Source organism: Brassica napus, chromosome A3, assembly GCF_020379485.1.
Source record: "Brassica napus cultivar Da-Ae chromosome A3, Da-Ae, whole genome shotgun sequence".
NCBI lineage: Eukaryota > Viridiplantae > Streptophyta > Magnoliopsida > Brassicales > Brassicaceae > Brassica > Brassica napus.
The window spans coordinates 14,770,510-14,783,645 of NC_063436.1; the positions used below are offsets into that span (position 1 = coordinate 14,770,510).

Genomic DNA, 13,136 nt, shown 5'->3' on the forward strand with positions numbered 1-13,136 from the left:
AAAAATTAAATTATCAAATAAAAAATTATATTTTGATTGAAAATTAGTATACTCCACATATTAGCCAACAAGAAAACAATATAATAGTAGCAAATAGACAAATAGTTGAACATCTCTTAAAGAGGTATTTCCTCATAATAATAATCCCACAACACTTGTTGAAGCCAAGGAAAAGCCAACCTTCATCATTGTCTGGACCATAAGATCATTCGTTGTTTTTTCATCCAACGGTCCACATTACTCCCTTTTTCCGATCACCGGCTTCTTCACCTGAAAAGTTCCACAAGAGAGAGAGAGAGAGGGTTTCGGAATCAACCGGAGGGAAATGAGTTTCTAACGTTCGTTTAAATTTTGCTTTAAACGGTTCAAAACTTCAAAACGAATTGCAGAAGAAGAAGCTTTAAAGGTAAAGACCCGTTGCTTTGATTTTTTTCTACTACTTTAACGTTCTTTTAAATTTTAAAGTTTCAGTCTTTCTCTCCTTGTTCTCATCACTTTATTGTTCTTTGGTCCTCTTTGAAATTTCACTATCCAACATTCCCATTTTCAAATTTCAGATTCTAAAGTCTCTCTTGATTAACACGCAGCAAAAGTTTAAAGCTTTAAAACCATTTTTCTGTGTTACTTCCTCAGAAAAAAAAAACAGATCAAGAACAGAGAGAGAGAAAGAGAGAGATATTACTCTGTTTTCAGCTAAAAAGAAAAAAAGATGGAGAATTTGTCGAATCCAGATGAAAACGAAGACGCGAATTATCATCAATCACCACGATCCATTGACCAAAATGATCAATCAGCATCAGAAACTCCGGTTTACTCGAGCATGAGCATAGACTCCTTTGTTTACCCTCGGACATGTTCGGAGAGTACTTCAGGCTTTTCAGACCAAATAGATCATGAAACCAACAGCTTCTGTAGTGACGCTTCCCCCTCTGACTGGCCTGTCCTAACGGAATCCAAGAGCTCCAAATGTCTCTCTACTGGTTTAGATATGCAATCAAATGAAAATCTTCAAGTCCAAGAAATCTCAGAAGCAGGTGCTGTCTCCTCTCTTCTCTCTCTCTCATTTAAAAAAAATATAATAATCTGAGATTAATAAAATGTTTGTATAGAGCTAGAGACAATGAAGGAAAGATTCTCAAAGCTACTGCTTGGAGAAGATATGTCAGGAAGTGGCAAAGGAGTTTGCACTGCAGTCACCATCTCTAACGCTATTACCAATCTTTATGGTAATTTCAAGACTCAACCAGTTATATATGTCCTTGTTTCAGACTAATGTAAACCATTGTTTTGCAGCTACAGTGTTTGGACAGAATCTGAGGTTAGAGCCGTTAGAAACAGAGAAGAGAGCATTGTGGAAAAGAGAAATGAAGTGTCTTTTATCGGTATGCGATTACATAGTTGAGTTCATCCCTAGATGTCAGAGTCTAAGCAATGGAACTACTGTTGAGGTGATGGAGAGTAGACCAAGAGCAGATATCTATATCAACTTACCTGCCTTGAGAAAGCTAGATTCTATGCTTATGGTACGTACATCATCTAATCATCCAAAAGATAATTCAAATGATTATTATATGACTCAAAAGGATCATCCCTTTTCCATTATGATGATGATCTTTTTTGTTTTTTTTTTAACAGGAAGCATTGGATAGTTTTCAGAACACAGAGTTTTGGTATGCAGAAGAAGGAAGTCTATCGATGAAATCTGCACGTTCTGCCACTGGATCATTCAGGAAAGTTATAGTACAGAGGAAAGAAGAGAAATGGTGGCTACCAGTTCCTCTTGTTCCTCCAGAAGGTTTGTCAGATATAGCCAGAAAACAACTCAAGAACAAGAGAGAGAGTACTAATCAGATTCACAAAGCTGCAATGGCTATCAACAGTAGCATCCTCAGTGAAATGGAGATTCCAGACTCTTACATGGCTACTCTCCCAAAGGTTTTTTTTTATCACTCTTATTACTACTAGTTTGTTAAAAAAGGTTCTTATTCTGAGTTTTTTGTTTATTTACCTATTGGTGAAATTCTTCAGTGTGGTAAAAGCAGTGTTGGTGATTCAATCTACCGCTACATGAGTGGTTCGGGTCGGTTTTTCCCAGAGAAACTCTTAGATTGTCTGAACATAGCATCTGAGCATGAAGCTGTTCAGTTGGCAGATAGAGTAGAGGCTTCAATGTACACTTGGAGACGCAAAGCTTGTCTTAGTAACTCTAAGAACTCATGGAACCTGGTGAAAGATCTTATGTCAACTACAGAGCGAACAGACAAGAACTATGTTATGGCTGAGAGAGCAGAGACTCTGCTCTTCTGTTTGAAACAGCGTTATCCAGAACTATCTCAGACATCATTAGATATATGCAAGATTCAGTACAATAAGGTAAGAAAGATGTAATAAGTAGTAAGTAACTGGAGAGTTATTTTATTGAGACTAAAGTTGTCTTTTGTTTCTTTTTTGGTTTGCAGGATGTAGGAAAAGCAGTGTTGGAGAGCTATTCAAGGGTACTTGAAGGCTTAGCTTTCAACATAGTTGCTTGGATTGATGATGTTCTCTATGTAGACAAAACCATGAGCGGTAGTGAATAAGTTTTTAAGATTTCCGTCTGAGGTTTTCTGTGTTTTTTCGTTTCCTTCTGTAAATTAAAATCAATGGAAAAATCTTGAAAAATGCATACAGTTACTTTTTCTCAAATTTTGGATATAATCAACCAAGTCTTTTCATCAAGAATGGAGTCTACATTATAAAAATCCAAGGGAATAATAATAATTAATTTTCCAAGCCCTATTATATACAACAGGGTTCCGAACCAGCATGGGTCCGGGTGGTGTGACCAAAATAGCAAAAAAGGGTTAGTAGTTAAAATACAAAGATCTCTGAAGAAGCTACACAGACTCATAGAGACTCTCTCTCTCTCTCTCTCACTAAGACTTCCTGCTTCAGTCTTCTTATGAGCCCCTTTAATAAATGAGATAGGCACCGAAGATCCAAGCTTCTTTGCTCCTTTGCTTCTCACTTACCAGAGCTCTCTCATGATCGTCAAAACACAACTATGCAACAGTATTCAGCTGTCTTCGTCCACTGAACCAATGTATGTCAGATCAGTCCGTCTGACCCTCACTGCACCCTTTAACCAACATGTGGCTCGAAGATTGCCCATGTCGCTGCTGTTTAAAGCGTTGCTGCTTGATTGACCTGAGCTTGTCCCATCTTCCAAAAGCGTCCATGGGTCAACCATATCCGTGTTGTCTGCTTCTTGCTGTTGACATGGTGACAACATATTCTGCTTCAGCTTACCTTGCCCTGCTGCTGCTGCTGTTACAGTTTTTGGTGTGGCAGGGGAGTTTCTTTGATTGAGCCCAGCAGCAGCAGATCCTGAGGGTTGAACAAGTGTGAGTGCGGTTGGCGGAACAGAATGTGGCTGACACGAGAGAGAGCAACGTAGAGAAGGAAGGAGAATTGGCATCGCTGCTTGGATCCGCCATCTGATGGTGTCCGGTAGCTGCATCCGTGCAAGCTCATTCTGCATTATTATTGACAACAAAAAGCCAAGCACTTCAACAATCTTAATTTTCAGTCAAGAAGACAAGACTGGGGAGGGTTTTTATAAATTTTGTTTGACAAACCTGTAAGCTCTCTGCTGCATCACGATCAAACAAGGTAAAGTCTTTGGATGAGTCATTAGAAGAAGACCTTGGCAATAGCCAATTTGGCTGGTGATTGCTTAACAGCCCATGGAGTACAAACAATAATCGGTCAAATAAGACATCACTAGAAAGATCTGCCATGGAAGATGGATCTCTTGTTGATTCTGTCTCCGCCTTTGATACGTCACTACGAGGAGAACATGCAGCAGAGTCTTCATAAACTACTCGGCTTCCAAGCAGACGAACTATTGTAGATGCAAGTGTATGTCTCGTGTTCCTAAACGAAGGTTCCCTGAAAAATTGATTGCCATACAAAAAGATAACTCAGCATTTAGTTAAGTAACAACAGGAAATGTCCATTTCTTATAACTCTGGTCAAACAGAATGGAAAAAAAAATAGAGACTCGAGTACCTGCAGATGACAGGCAGTAACCTTAGAAGAAACTGCAACCGCAGAGACATAGAAGCTCTCAAAGCAGCAGGGGAAGGTGGCGGCGCAGTGTCAGTAGTATTGATTGAGGATCTTCTTGCCAAGCTAGGGCTACCACCACGAAGGCCCTTCCGAGTACTTCCTTTATTTGATGAAACCTCAGACCCAGAAGAAGCAGTTCCCATCTGTTTGTTGTTTGTTATACTGCGGATGGTAACTGAACTTAACTGCTGCTCAATATTGCTAAACTGTCTTACCAACTCATTCACAAAGATACTTCGAGATTCATCAGAGCTTTGATCTATGCATGGAAGCACTAGCTGAACAAAAGCCCTCTCAGTTGTAAACCCATATCCAACACTGGGACTGTTCTCATCAAATAATAACTTTTTTGAACCCAACCCTTCCTCGATCACTTCCCCTTCTTCCATAGAAGTACTTTCCAACTTTCTTTTCTTTCCTGCCTTGTTTGCCGTGATAGGATCGGAACTGGAGTTGCTGCACCAACCCCAAGGTTTCCAGAACTGAGGTTTCGTAGGAAGTCCTTTGCTTTCTCCTACTATAATCAGTTTTTGTCTGATTGTTTTTCTTCCAAGAAGAACATCTGGACCTGCTAGAAACCATTCAGCTTGCTTCAACATTGAATCCTCAACCGACCTACCGAAGAGATGAACCACTTCCGAGAAAAGTGGTACCGCATCAGGTCTAACCAATAACCTTGTGAGGAGGATTTGGATGAAATTTTTCTCATTCTCAGAGGCCTCAGGCTTCTCAGAGGTAGGACAGGAAGATCGTATTGCATCTGTCAAAGGCAGATCGTGATTTTCGAGTTTCTCGGTTAATGCTTGCTCGTTTAGAAGCAGCCTGAGTTCAACCCACTGCCAGTGGAACTTTGCAGGTTGCAGGCAATCTAATACAGACACCAGCTTGTCCACGAGCTTTGTTCCATTTCCCTGGTGTCGTTTTTTTGATTCACTAACTGCTTCGTGGGAATAACCGGAGGATGGCACCTTACAATCAATTACGGAATTAAGGAAAAGACGCGCACGAAGGGGAGCAAAGGCCACAGATTTTAAGTGCATATCCATACCATTCAGCTCAAGTACCGACGCAAACTCAGAATCTGTGGAATCAGCAACTATTAGTTCATAAAGTCCCTGGGTGTCTCTAAAGCACACATCTCGGAAAGGAAGGTGCTTAATCACATCATGGAAGGCCACTGTCAAAGACTGATAAAGGCGGTGAGTATCTTCATGGACACTGGAGTTAGAGTTGCCACTCGAAAGCAAAGGCCTCCACAGAACAAAGGCAATAATTGAATAGGCTGGTGGGAAGACCAATTTCAGCGGAAGCATGCGCTGCATACGTGATACAGCCACCACTGAAGATTCTCCCACAAGCTCCAAAACCATCCCTTCCGAAACAGTTTTGCAGTTACCAACAAGAAGTCTGAACCAATGTACATAAACTTCAATTGAGTTATCCACTTTAGAGGCTCCCACGGACCTAGCACTGCCATTAGAACTCGATTTTGTACGCCTTACAAACTGAACGAAATCTAAGCACTCCCTTAGTCTCAGCAGACCAACAATCCTCTCAAGGGTTATAACGCCATGTGTGATAGCACCTATAACAAGTGCAGATACAGCTGCAGTAACTTTTGTTGCTTTGCTCAGCGCTAGTTTTCCAGTACCGTTCGGCATATCATTCGTGTTGTTCGCATTTGAATCAAAGGATTCAGGAGATAGCTGATGCTGACCTCGGGATCCCTTCGCAGGGGCAAACGCTCCAGCAAGAGCAGTGGAACTTTCCGTTGCAAGCGCTATTTCAAACACTCGACTTTGACGCTCTCCAAGAGCTTCCTTTAGAAGGCACAGACAGGTTATATGGATTTGCAAAATGTGACGTGCGATATTAGATGAACCTACGCCAGATGGACGATTCTGATGAACATTTCCCACAGAGAAATCCAAAATTCTTGCCATGGAATTGCTTACACTGTTAATGATCGCAGATACCGCAGAAGAAACCAAAGAAGGATCACCCTCTTGTGCTGCACCGCCAGTCTGTCTAATGCAGTCCATTAGCCCAACTACAATTTGTTGAGCCACCTGATACCCGTCGTCATTTTTCCCAGCAAGTGATGCTTTCATTGTATCAGTACCAATGAGTTTTCTGAGATAATGAGTTGTCTCTTCAACATGTCTTTGCACAACCTCTCTCATATTCAAACCCACTCTTGAAAGACGAGTACCACTGCTGCTGATTTTTTTACGTAAATAGTCGTCTGCATTATCTACTCCAGCTGGAACATTAAGGGGGATTTCATACTCACCGTTCCCTGATCGAGTATGATCAAGTTCAGAAAGAAGCCTCTTTTCACATGTTGCTTTGAAATTGTTATGCCATTCCACAACACTGGGAAGATTTCCATATCTATTCAAAATATAGCGAGCATAAACTAAAGCCGCTGATCCAGAAATCTTTCCATTACTCGACATTAGTGATGCGGCACGCGCCATCAAAGCTGTCATGGCCTCGGGAACAAGATCTGCTGAAAATAGAATGTTTTCATACCTGAAAGAAAATAATGGTACACATGCACAAATTAAATTTCAGAAATATAGATGACTAATGACACGTATTGAAGGGAAAGTAAAGCACACCTCCTAAGTGATGATACTAGAATAGCCTCCCCTACTTCACACACGTTGTTTTCAACATTCCTTGGCATAATTACAAGGTTTCTCCCACCTTGAACGGAAAAACTTGGGCTACTTTTGGCCTTTGGTAATAACCAAAAAAGAAATTTAACAACTGCAACCAAGTCAAGAGAGAGATCCATGAGAAATAATATGGAAGATAGCTCGTCTGCCCCAAGCTTCCACCTAACTGTGTTTTTTTCTTCAACTGGTGCACCTTTATTGAACTGCCCAACTCTCACACTGCTCTTTTCGGACTCTTCGACAAGTTGCCGAACAACATTTACAAGCCAAACTGCAATAGACCGCTTATCAACAAACTGTAGCTGCTTCAAAGAGTTTCCAACAGATACAGTATCCACAGAGGTAGAAGTTCTAAACACATCAACCACCTTATGGTTTTCTCCTTCCACTCCAGGGCCATGATGAGGGCAGCTTACTTTGTTATCACAAACATGACTCGTTGAAGCGCCCTGGCTACCTTCAATCCTAGCAGCTTGTAGTTGAGCCAGCGACTGTGTTTTGCGCACCATCTTCTGCCTACCCCTCGGTACTTGTTTAGTTAACTCCATCAGAGGATCAACCTTCAGAGAAGGCTCCACAGTTTTAAACCCCTTCTTGATCCACCAGTTATCTTCTTCATCTGATGCAATTGGTGAACTCCCTTGATAGCAAGAGCTCTTTTCATCATTCATTTTTTTTCTTTTTGCTCTTCTACAGTCTTCACACCCTGGTGTAGATTCTAGGTGATCCATCTTGCTATACACAGATCCACTTGATTCCTTAACGCTATTTTGAAATTCATCTCGCACTGAATTTTTCACACCACAGGACACATCTGGAAACTGCAGTAGAGCAGCTATGCGCTCCTTTAGTTCTCTAATATCCTTACTGCGCTTGGTATGTTTTCGATGTTCCTGATTATCGGCCATTGCATTAAAGGTCCTTGGCAAATCAACTGACGGAAGGAAAGTGGAATTTTTCTTTGACTTCTGATCTGCATTAACAAGCAACTCTCGCAGAAGAAGTCGCCTTTCATTTGAATAAATTCTCACAGCCTCTTCAAGCTTATCTCCTCCTAAGAGCTGTGCTTCCTCTAAAGTATCATATACAAACCACCCAGGTAGCTGCTTTAATATGCGATGATGCCTTATTCTCCTCTCAGGATCAGCAGCAGACTGAATCATATCAATCATCCCACTAAATATAAGTTGTCTAACGTATGCTACAGGATTAAAAATTCCAGAGCGTATAAGTTCAAAAACGAGTAACTGCAAGCGCTTTGCTCCTCCCCTGTGTACCTCATGCTGATCAATCCAACAGACTATGATATCATGTAACGGGCCTGGACTTTCAAATGCATCCATCGAGCTGCTAGGTTTAGAGACACCAAGAGAATTGCTGCGACGGTTCTTTCCTTTGCGAGCTGCGAATTCTCCACCCAGAATTTTCTGCTTCAGAAGCTGAATAACTAAATACACCTGAGAACAATCTTTTCTGCCAGAGAATTTGATATCTTTAGGCATACCAGCCCGGAAATCTCTAAAATCACATGTCGCCCATTCGATCAGGAAAAAAGCAGAGCAAACGAAGGATGTACTGATAGCCCCAATCCATCTGAGGGATGATCTTAAGCATGGACTGACTTCAGCAATCCAGGTCTCATCAACGGCTCCATTGCAGAGGTCTTCAAAGAGATAAGAGTAAGCAGCTCTGATATCCCCGTCCGACAAAGCTTTATCCAAAGCCTGAACAGCTTTAGCCACGTTATGCTGAGGGTAACCAGCGCTAGCTATCTTTGCCAAATCATCTGCACTTCTTTGAATGGTTGAAATGGTGTAATCAAAAGAAAGGAATCCAAACCGAGAATCAACTCCCCTCCCTTGAAACTGGGTAGAGATCTCTGAGGAATTACTTCTCAGCTTTTCCAGATTCTCATATGCCTTTGATGCATAGCTCACGTCATTGGGTCCACATGCTGCGATGGAAGGAGGTAGCGGTAAGCAATTTGAAGAAACAAATGTGTCGGGTGCAGCCAGTACCAAATAGCGAACCATCTCAATTAAAGCAGAGAGAGTATAAGCTCTCCGAGAGTTATCAACAAGATCGGATCCACCAGGAGCAGGTTCCTCGATGAAACGGACAGCAATAGCTACAAGACTTTGTACATATGTCTGAGAGAGAACAATGCTCTCTAAGAAACCATATACAATGGGAAGTAGCAACAGCAAAATTTCAAAGACATCTTTTTCCTGCAATAAAGCAGAAGCAGAAATCACAAAGCCGAAACATCTTGAATCAATAAATTAATCTAGCCGCATACCTGTAAGAGCCTGAGAACCCAATCAACAATGAGATAAGGAAAGAGGAGGCCTTCAGCATGGTGCCACTGTAGAAGACGCACCATATACCACCATTTAAAATGCAGAGATGTTTCCTCCCCGTAAAGACTTGACGATGCTGGACTAATCTTTTGCATTGATCCTGCATAAAGCATCTGTGGCGACCTATCTCTAGTTTGCTGAGAAGGATACGAACTATTCCGTGACAAAAGTTCATCCAAGAGGTATTGCAAATATTCAATAACATCTTTTGTCCATTGCTCACACCGAGAATTTTGTGTCTTGTCAGGTGTTCCTGAAGAAATAGCCGCAGTGCTAGGTCGCACCTACAAATTGTAAACAAAAATTGGTATCCTCCATTACCCAGAGAACAGAACTAGAAAATAATCAATTTATTTCCCAACAGCGCACCTGATTAAGATAAGTCACTTTTATAAACCAAGTAGCTCTCAGTAATGGGACATTGTTCCTTATGAGGACTTCAAATAAGGTTTTTCTCCTATATCCAGGAATGTTATCAGCCAAAGAGCGCAAACGCTTGTGCTGTTGTGATAGACTCTGAGAAAATAATGACAGCAGGACTGAGTAAATACATATGGTTAAGTACTCTTCTACTTCAAGAAGATCTGGAACATGTGCTTCAATTGATCAGAATTCTCAAACAACCAAGAAGACTTGAATTGTCAGTTTTTCCAAAAATAAGGAGGTAAAGTGCGGTCATTCTATAATGTGGAAGTACGACAACAACATGGATTAATAGAGCATCATTAAGATGTTTAGATAAGTACCTCAATCCATTTTTTCTTTGTCTCCTCCCCACATGATTTTTGTTCTGGGAATCCAGGCTTACCGAGAAGCGAACCAGAGAGAGGCACCCCATAGACCTGACCAGCCTGCCATTTTAATCGGGAAATTTTAAATTATGAGCCATATGATTGGGTCTGAAGCCCTACTATTCTGCACAAAGAGTACACTCTAATTTGAAAAGGAAAGGAGCTAGAATCTTTAGATTACCTTGCGCTTCAGTGCACGAGACTCATTGATAGCTCTAAAACACTTTCTGACAGACTGTGAGATAGAAACTGAATTTAGTTTCATGTGAAACACAGATGAACTCCAATAGAGATAAAAAAAAATATGACAAAAACACCGCCTACACTCTCTAATACCGTACCTCTTTGCACTTTAGGACAACAGGCTTTGAAAAAGTATGGACCTGGGTCAATATAATCTCGTCCGCTTCCTAGAAAAGCCAAAAGGATAGGACATCCATTAGAAGAAGGATATTAATACCACAGAAACTAGTGGAGTACGGAATTAAAAAACTGTGACACAGAAAAGATGAAACTTTTTTAATAATATAGACTTTCTAAGTTGTAAGCATTCAATGGAACTACATTGAATAAATCATCACTCGATATGAACATGCCAGCTGAGTAAGACATAATTCCTATTTCCGTTTCAAACATCTATTGGGAAATAACGTAGGCATGGGTCCAATACAAGATCGTTATATCTATCGAAAACATGTCAATAAACAACTAACCATGATCTTATAAGATTTTCAAAAGCACAACAGGAACGGAAAACCAATTTCAGTAGATCGCACCTTAAGTCCATCAACAGTTTCCTTGTATCCAAACTGAATATACTCTTTGGTAAGATTTTCTTCGGGGGAACTTGATGTTGGAGTATGAAAATCAGGCGGTCCTAGTCTGCAGTATTTTGAAGAAAAGAGTATAAATCATCTAAGAGATAAACGCCATCTTCAAGTTATTAACAAGAGTTCCAAAGACTTAGACTTGCGGAGATAAAAACAGTGAAATCCCAAGCTACAAACCCAATCCGGCAAAAGTAAAAGTGAAAATTACCGGGAATTCAGACCGTCCTTTTCACACCTCAACTTGTAGGGTGTCAATGGCGGTGGCCTCCTGCAGTAAACAAAAGTACTCACATGTCTTTTTAAGTCTATCAAACATATAAAATGCTATGAAAGGACTCGTCTCAAACAACATGCCTTGAGTTAAGCGAGTAGTTTCCAATGGAAGAAGAATCAGCTCGTCCAGAGTCCCTAGCACCTATAGCGGTATTGTTGACTGCACTAGTGCAGTTGGCAGGATGATACCTTTGCATGTCTCCAAACTAAAACCGGCATAATGGTTGTGACATCAACATACCATAAGTAACACTAAGAACAAGTCCACAACTTTTTCATGGACTTGCGCTTTTACTTTTGGAATTTCTCCTTACACCATCAACTTCAGCACAGACGTCAGAGCAACACGACTGATGAAAGTAAAACCTGAAACATAGAAAATACCCTCGGTGATGAGCGAGCTTCCACTGAACTCATATAAGACAAACAAAAAGAAGAAACACTAAATTAACATATAGTCTATGTCTTCAAGAGAAGTTACCCTTTCTTTTATAAAACTATGAAATTTTTCAGTTGTTTAAAATCCTGTCGAAAAGAGCTAACATACATAACTTCAAGAGAAGTTTATGAGCTTAGCATGATAGAGATTACACCCCCATAAGTTTATACTATGATGAAGAAGAAGAAAAGGTGATCTTGGGTAAATGTAAACTAATCTTAATTAAGTAACCACATATGAGGGAGGCCATTTATGAATATGATATGATCAAAACAAAACAAAACAAATTAGCCAGCTTTATTAACCGACAAGTGTTGAAACACACACAAATCAATTTAGCTACATAGATCCTTGGCAAAGAATATGAGCTAGCAAACAATCAAAGCACCAAATCCAAGTGTGGGGAGCATATTAATAATCCCTAGGATGAAGACAAAAACGGAGAACTAACCAACCAATAGGAGGAGGAGGAGGAGATTGCTCCAAATGAACCAAAGTTTGGGTTTTAACAGCGAAGATTGAAGCTGGGAGCTGTGAAGAAATTGATTGAGCAAGGGGAGAGGAAGACGAAACCAATTTAGAAGAAGCAAAGAGTCTCTCTCTCTTTCTCTCTCTTTTGGGGTTTTCTACTTTGACGAAGAGGAATGCTTGCAGCTTTTTGATTCCGGGATGTGAAATTGATTCGCTCCAGGAACAGGAACAGGAACCACCCAATCGCAGCAGCAACCAACTTTCTTCGATTTGATCAGATTGAATTCGATCTCAACACACTCTTCTCCTGGTTTGAAGAAAATCTTAACCTTTTCTGCTCTATAATATATTCCCTATTTTGCCCTCTAGTTTCATCCCTGGAATCATTTACTTTACAGGGGCTAAATAGTAAAGTAGTATTTATGAGAGCAGTTTGACATCATGGTGGATGCACCAAAGAGTTTCTGTCTTCTGCAACCATTTTTTATTTCCTTTTTCGGATTTAATCCAACTTCTTTTATTCTTTTGATTTTAATTTTTTTTTTCTTCGCTTCAGAAGGTAACCCAAATTAAAAATGCAGATTTAGTAGATTTTGAAAATTAAGAAAATATATGCAGATCAATAAATTATATATTAAGGAGATACATATATAAGAGAGAAAGATATTTTTTTTATAGTTTCAAGTCGATGGTCGGGTTTGATTCATTTTTCTTCTTTTTATTTGATTTGTTTTATTTCCAGACGTTTAGTTTGTTTGATTGCCAATTTATTTTTAATTTGACAAAGTTTTTTATTGTTCTTTTGTATGTTTTTTCCAATGGATTTGGTAAAACAAAAACTTTGGTACAATTGAACCGTTTAAAAAAAGTAATTGATAGATTTATTTCGGATGGTGGCGACAGGTCTTACCGACTTCAATAGTTGATGGTTCTTTATTTAATAGTGATGGAGTTCTTTCTGCAAACTATGGTTACCAACAATGCATTAATTGTTGATCTGCAAACTTATTAAATTTTTCATAATTCATTGAAATATAACTAAGTCAAAAACCATATTTTGCATTTAATTTTTTTATGGACATAGATATATAAGACAACCTGGAAATTTTATAAACAATTAAACATAAGATACAAATAAGTGTATGTTTATAATATATTTATTAAATTCAATATTTATT

The 13,136-nt window shown here is 39.7% G+C and overlaps 2 protein-coding genes across 3 annotated transcripts; one reads left to right on the top strand and one right to left on the bottom strand.

The window, feature by feature from the left end:
* The first annotated feature begins 131 nt into the window (after positions 1 to 131).
* LOC106438595 (rop guanine nucleotide exchange factor 3) lies at positions 132 to 2,669 on the top strand. The gene is made up of 7 exons (XM_013879819.3): positions 132 to 406; positions 634 to 1,034; positions 1,110 to 1,226; positions 1,294 to 1,523; positions 1,636 to 1,935; positions 2,029 to 2,373; positions 2,460 to 2,669. Exons 2-7 carry the CDS (start codon positions 710 to 712, stop codon positions 2,577 to 2,579), a joined length of 1,437 nt encoding a protein of 478 aa, XP_013735273.2. The 5' UTR covers positions 132 to 406; positions 634 to 709; the 3' UTR covers positions 2,580 to 2,669.
* A 23-nt stretch (positions 2,670 to 2,692) lies between these two features.
* On the bottom strand, positions 2,693 to 12,594 carry LOC106438592 (mediator of RNA polymerase II transcription subunit 12). 2 transcript variants are annotated; one of them, XM_013879816.3, is made up of 13 exons: positions 11,943 to 12,594; positions 11,130 to 11,414; positions 10,984 to 11,043; positions 10,722 to 10,827; positions 10,287 to 10,355; positions 10,127 to 10,180; positions 9,901 to 10,005; positions 9,524 to 9,670; positions 9,094 to 9,438; positions 6,735 to 9,022; positions 4,051 to 6,645; positions 3,618 to 3,930; positions 2,693 to 3,514 (listed from the first exon to the last, which is right to left on the bottom strand). In XM_013879816.3, the coding sequence occupies exons 2-13, from the start codon at positions 11,243 to 11,245 to the stop codon at positions 3,056 to 3,058; spliced, it is 6,657 nt and encodes a 2,218-aa protein (XP_013735270.2). In that variant the 5' UTR covers positions 11,246 to 11,414; positions 11,943 to 12,594; the 3' UTR covers positions 2,693 to 3,055. The 2 variants fall into 2 exon arrangements, with proteins under 2 accessions (XP_013735270.2, XP_013735269.2); XM_013879815.3 differs by having other exon boundaries at positions 11,939 to 12,594.
* Between the last annotated feature and the right edge of the window lie 542 nt (positions 12,595 to 13,136).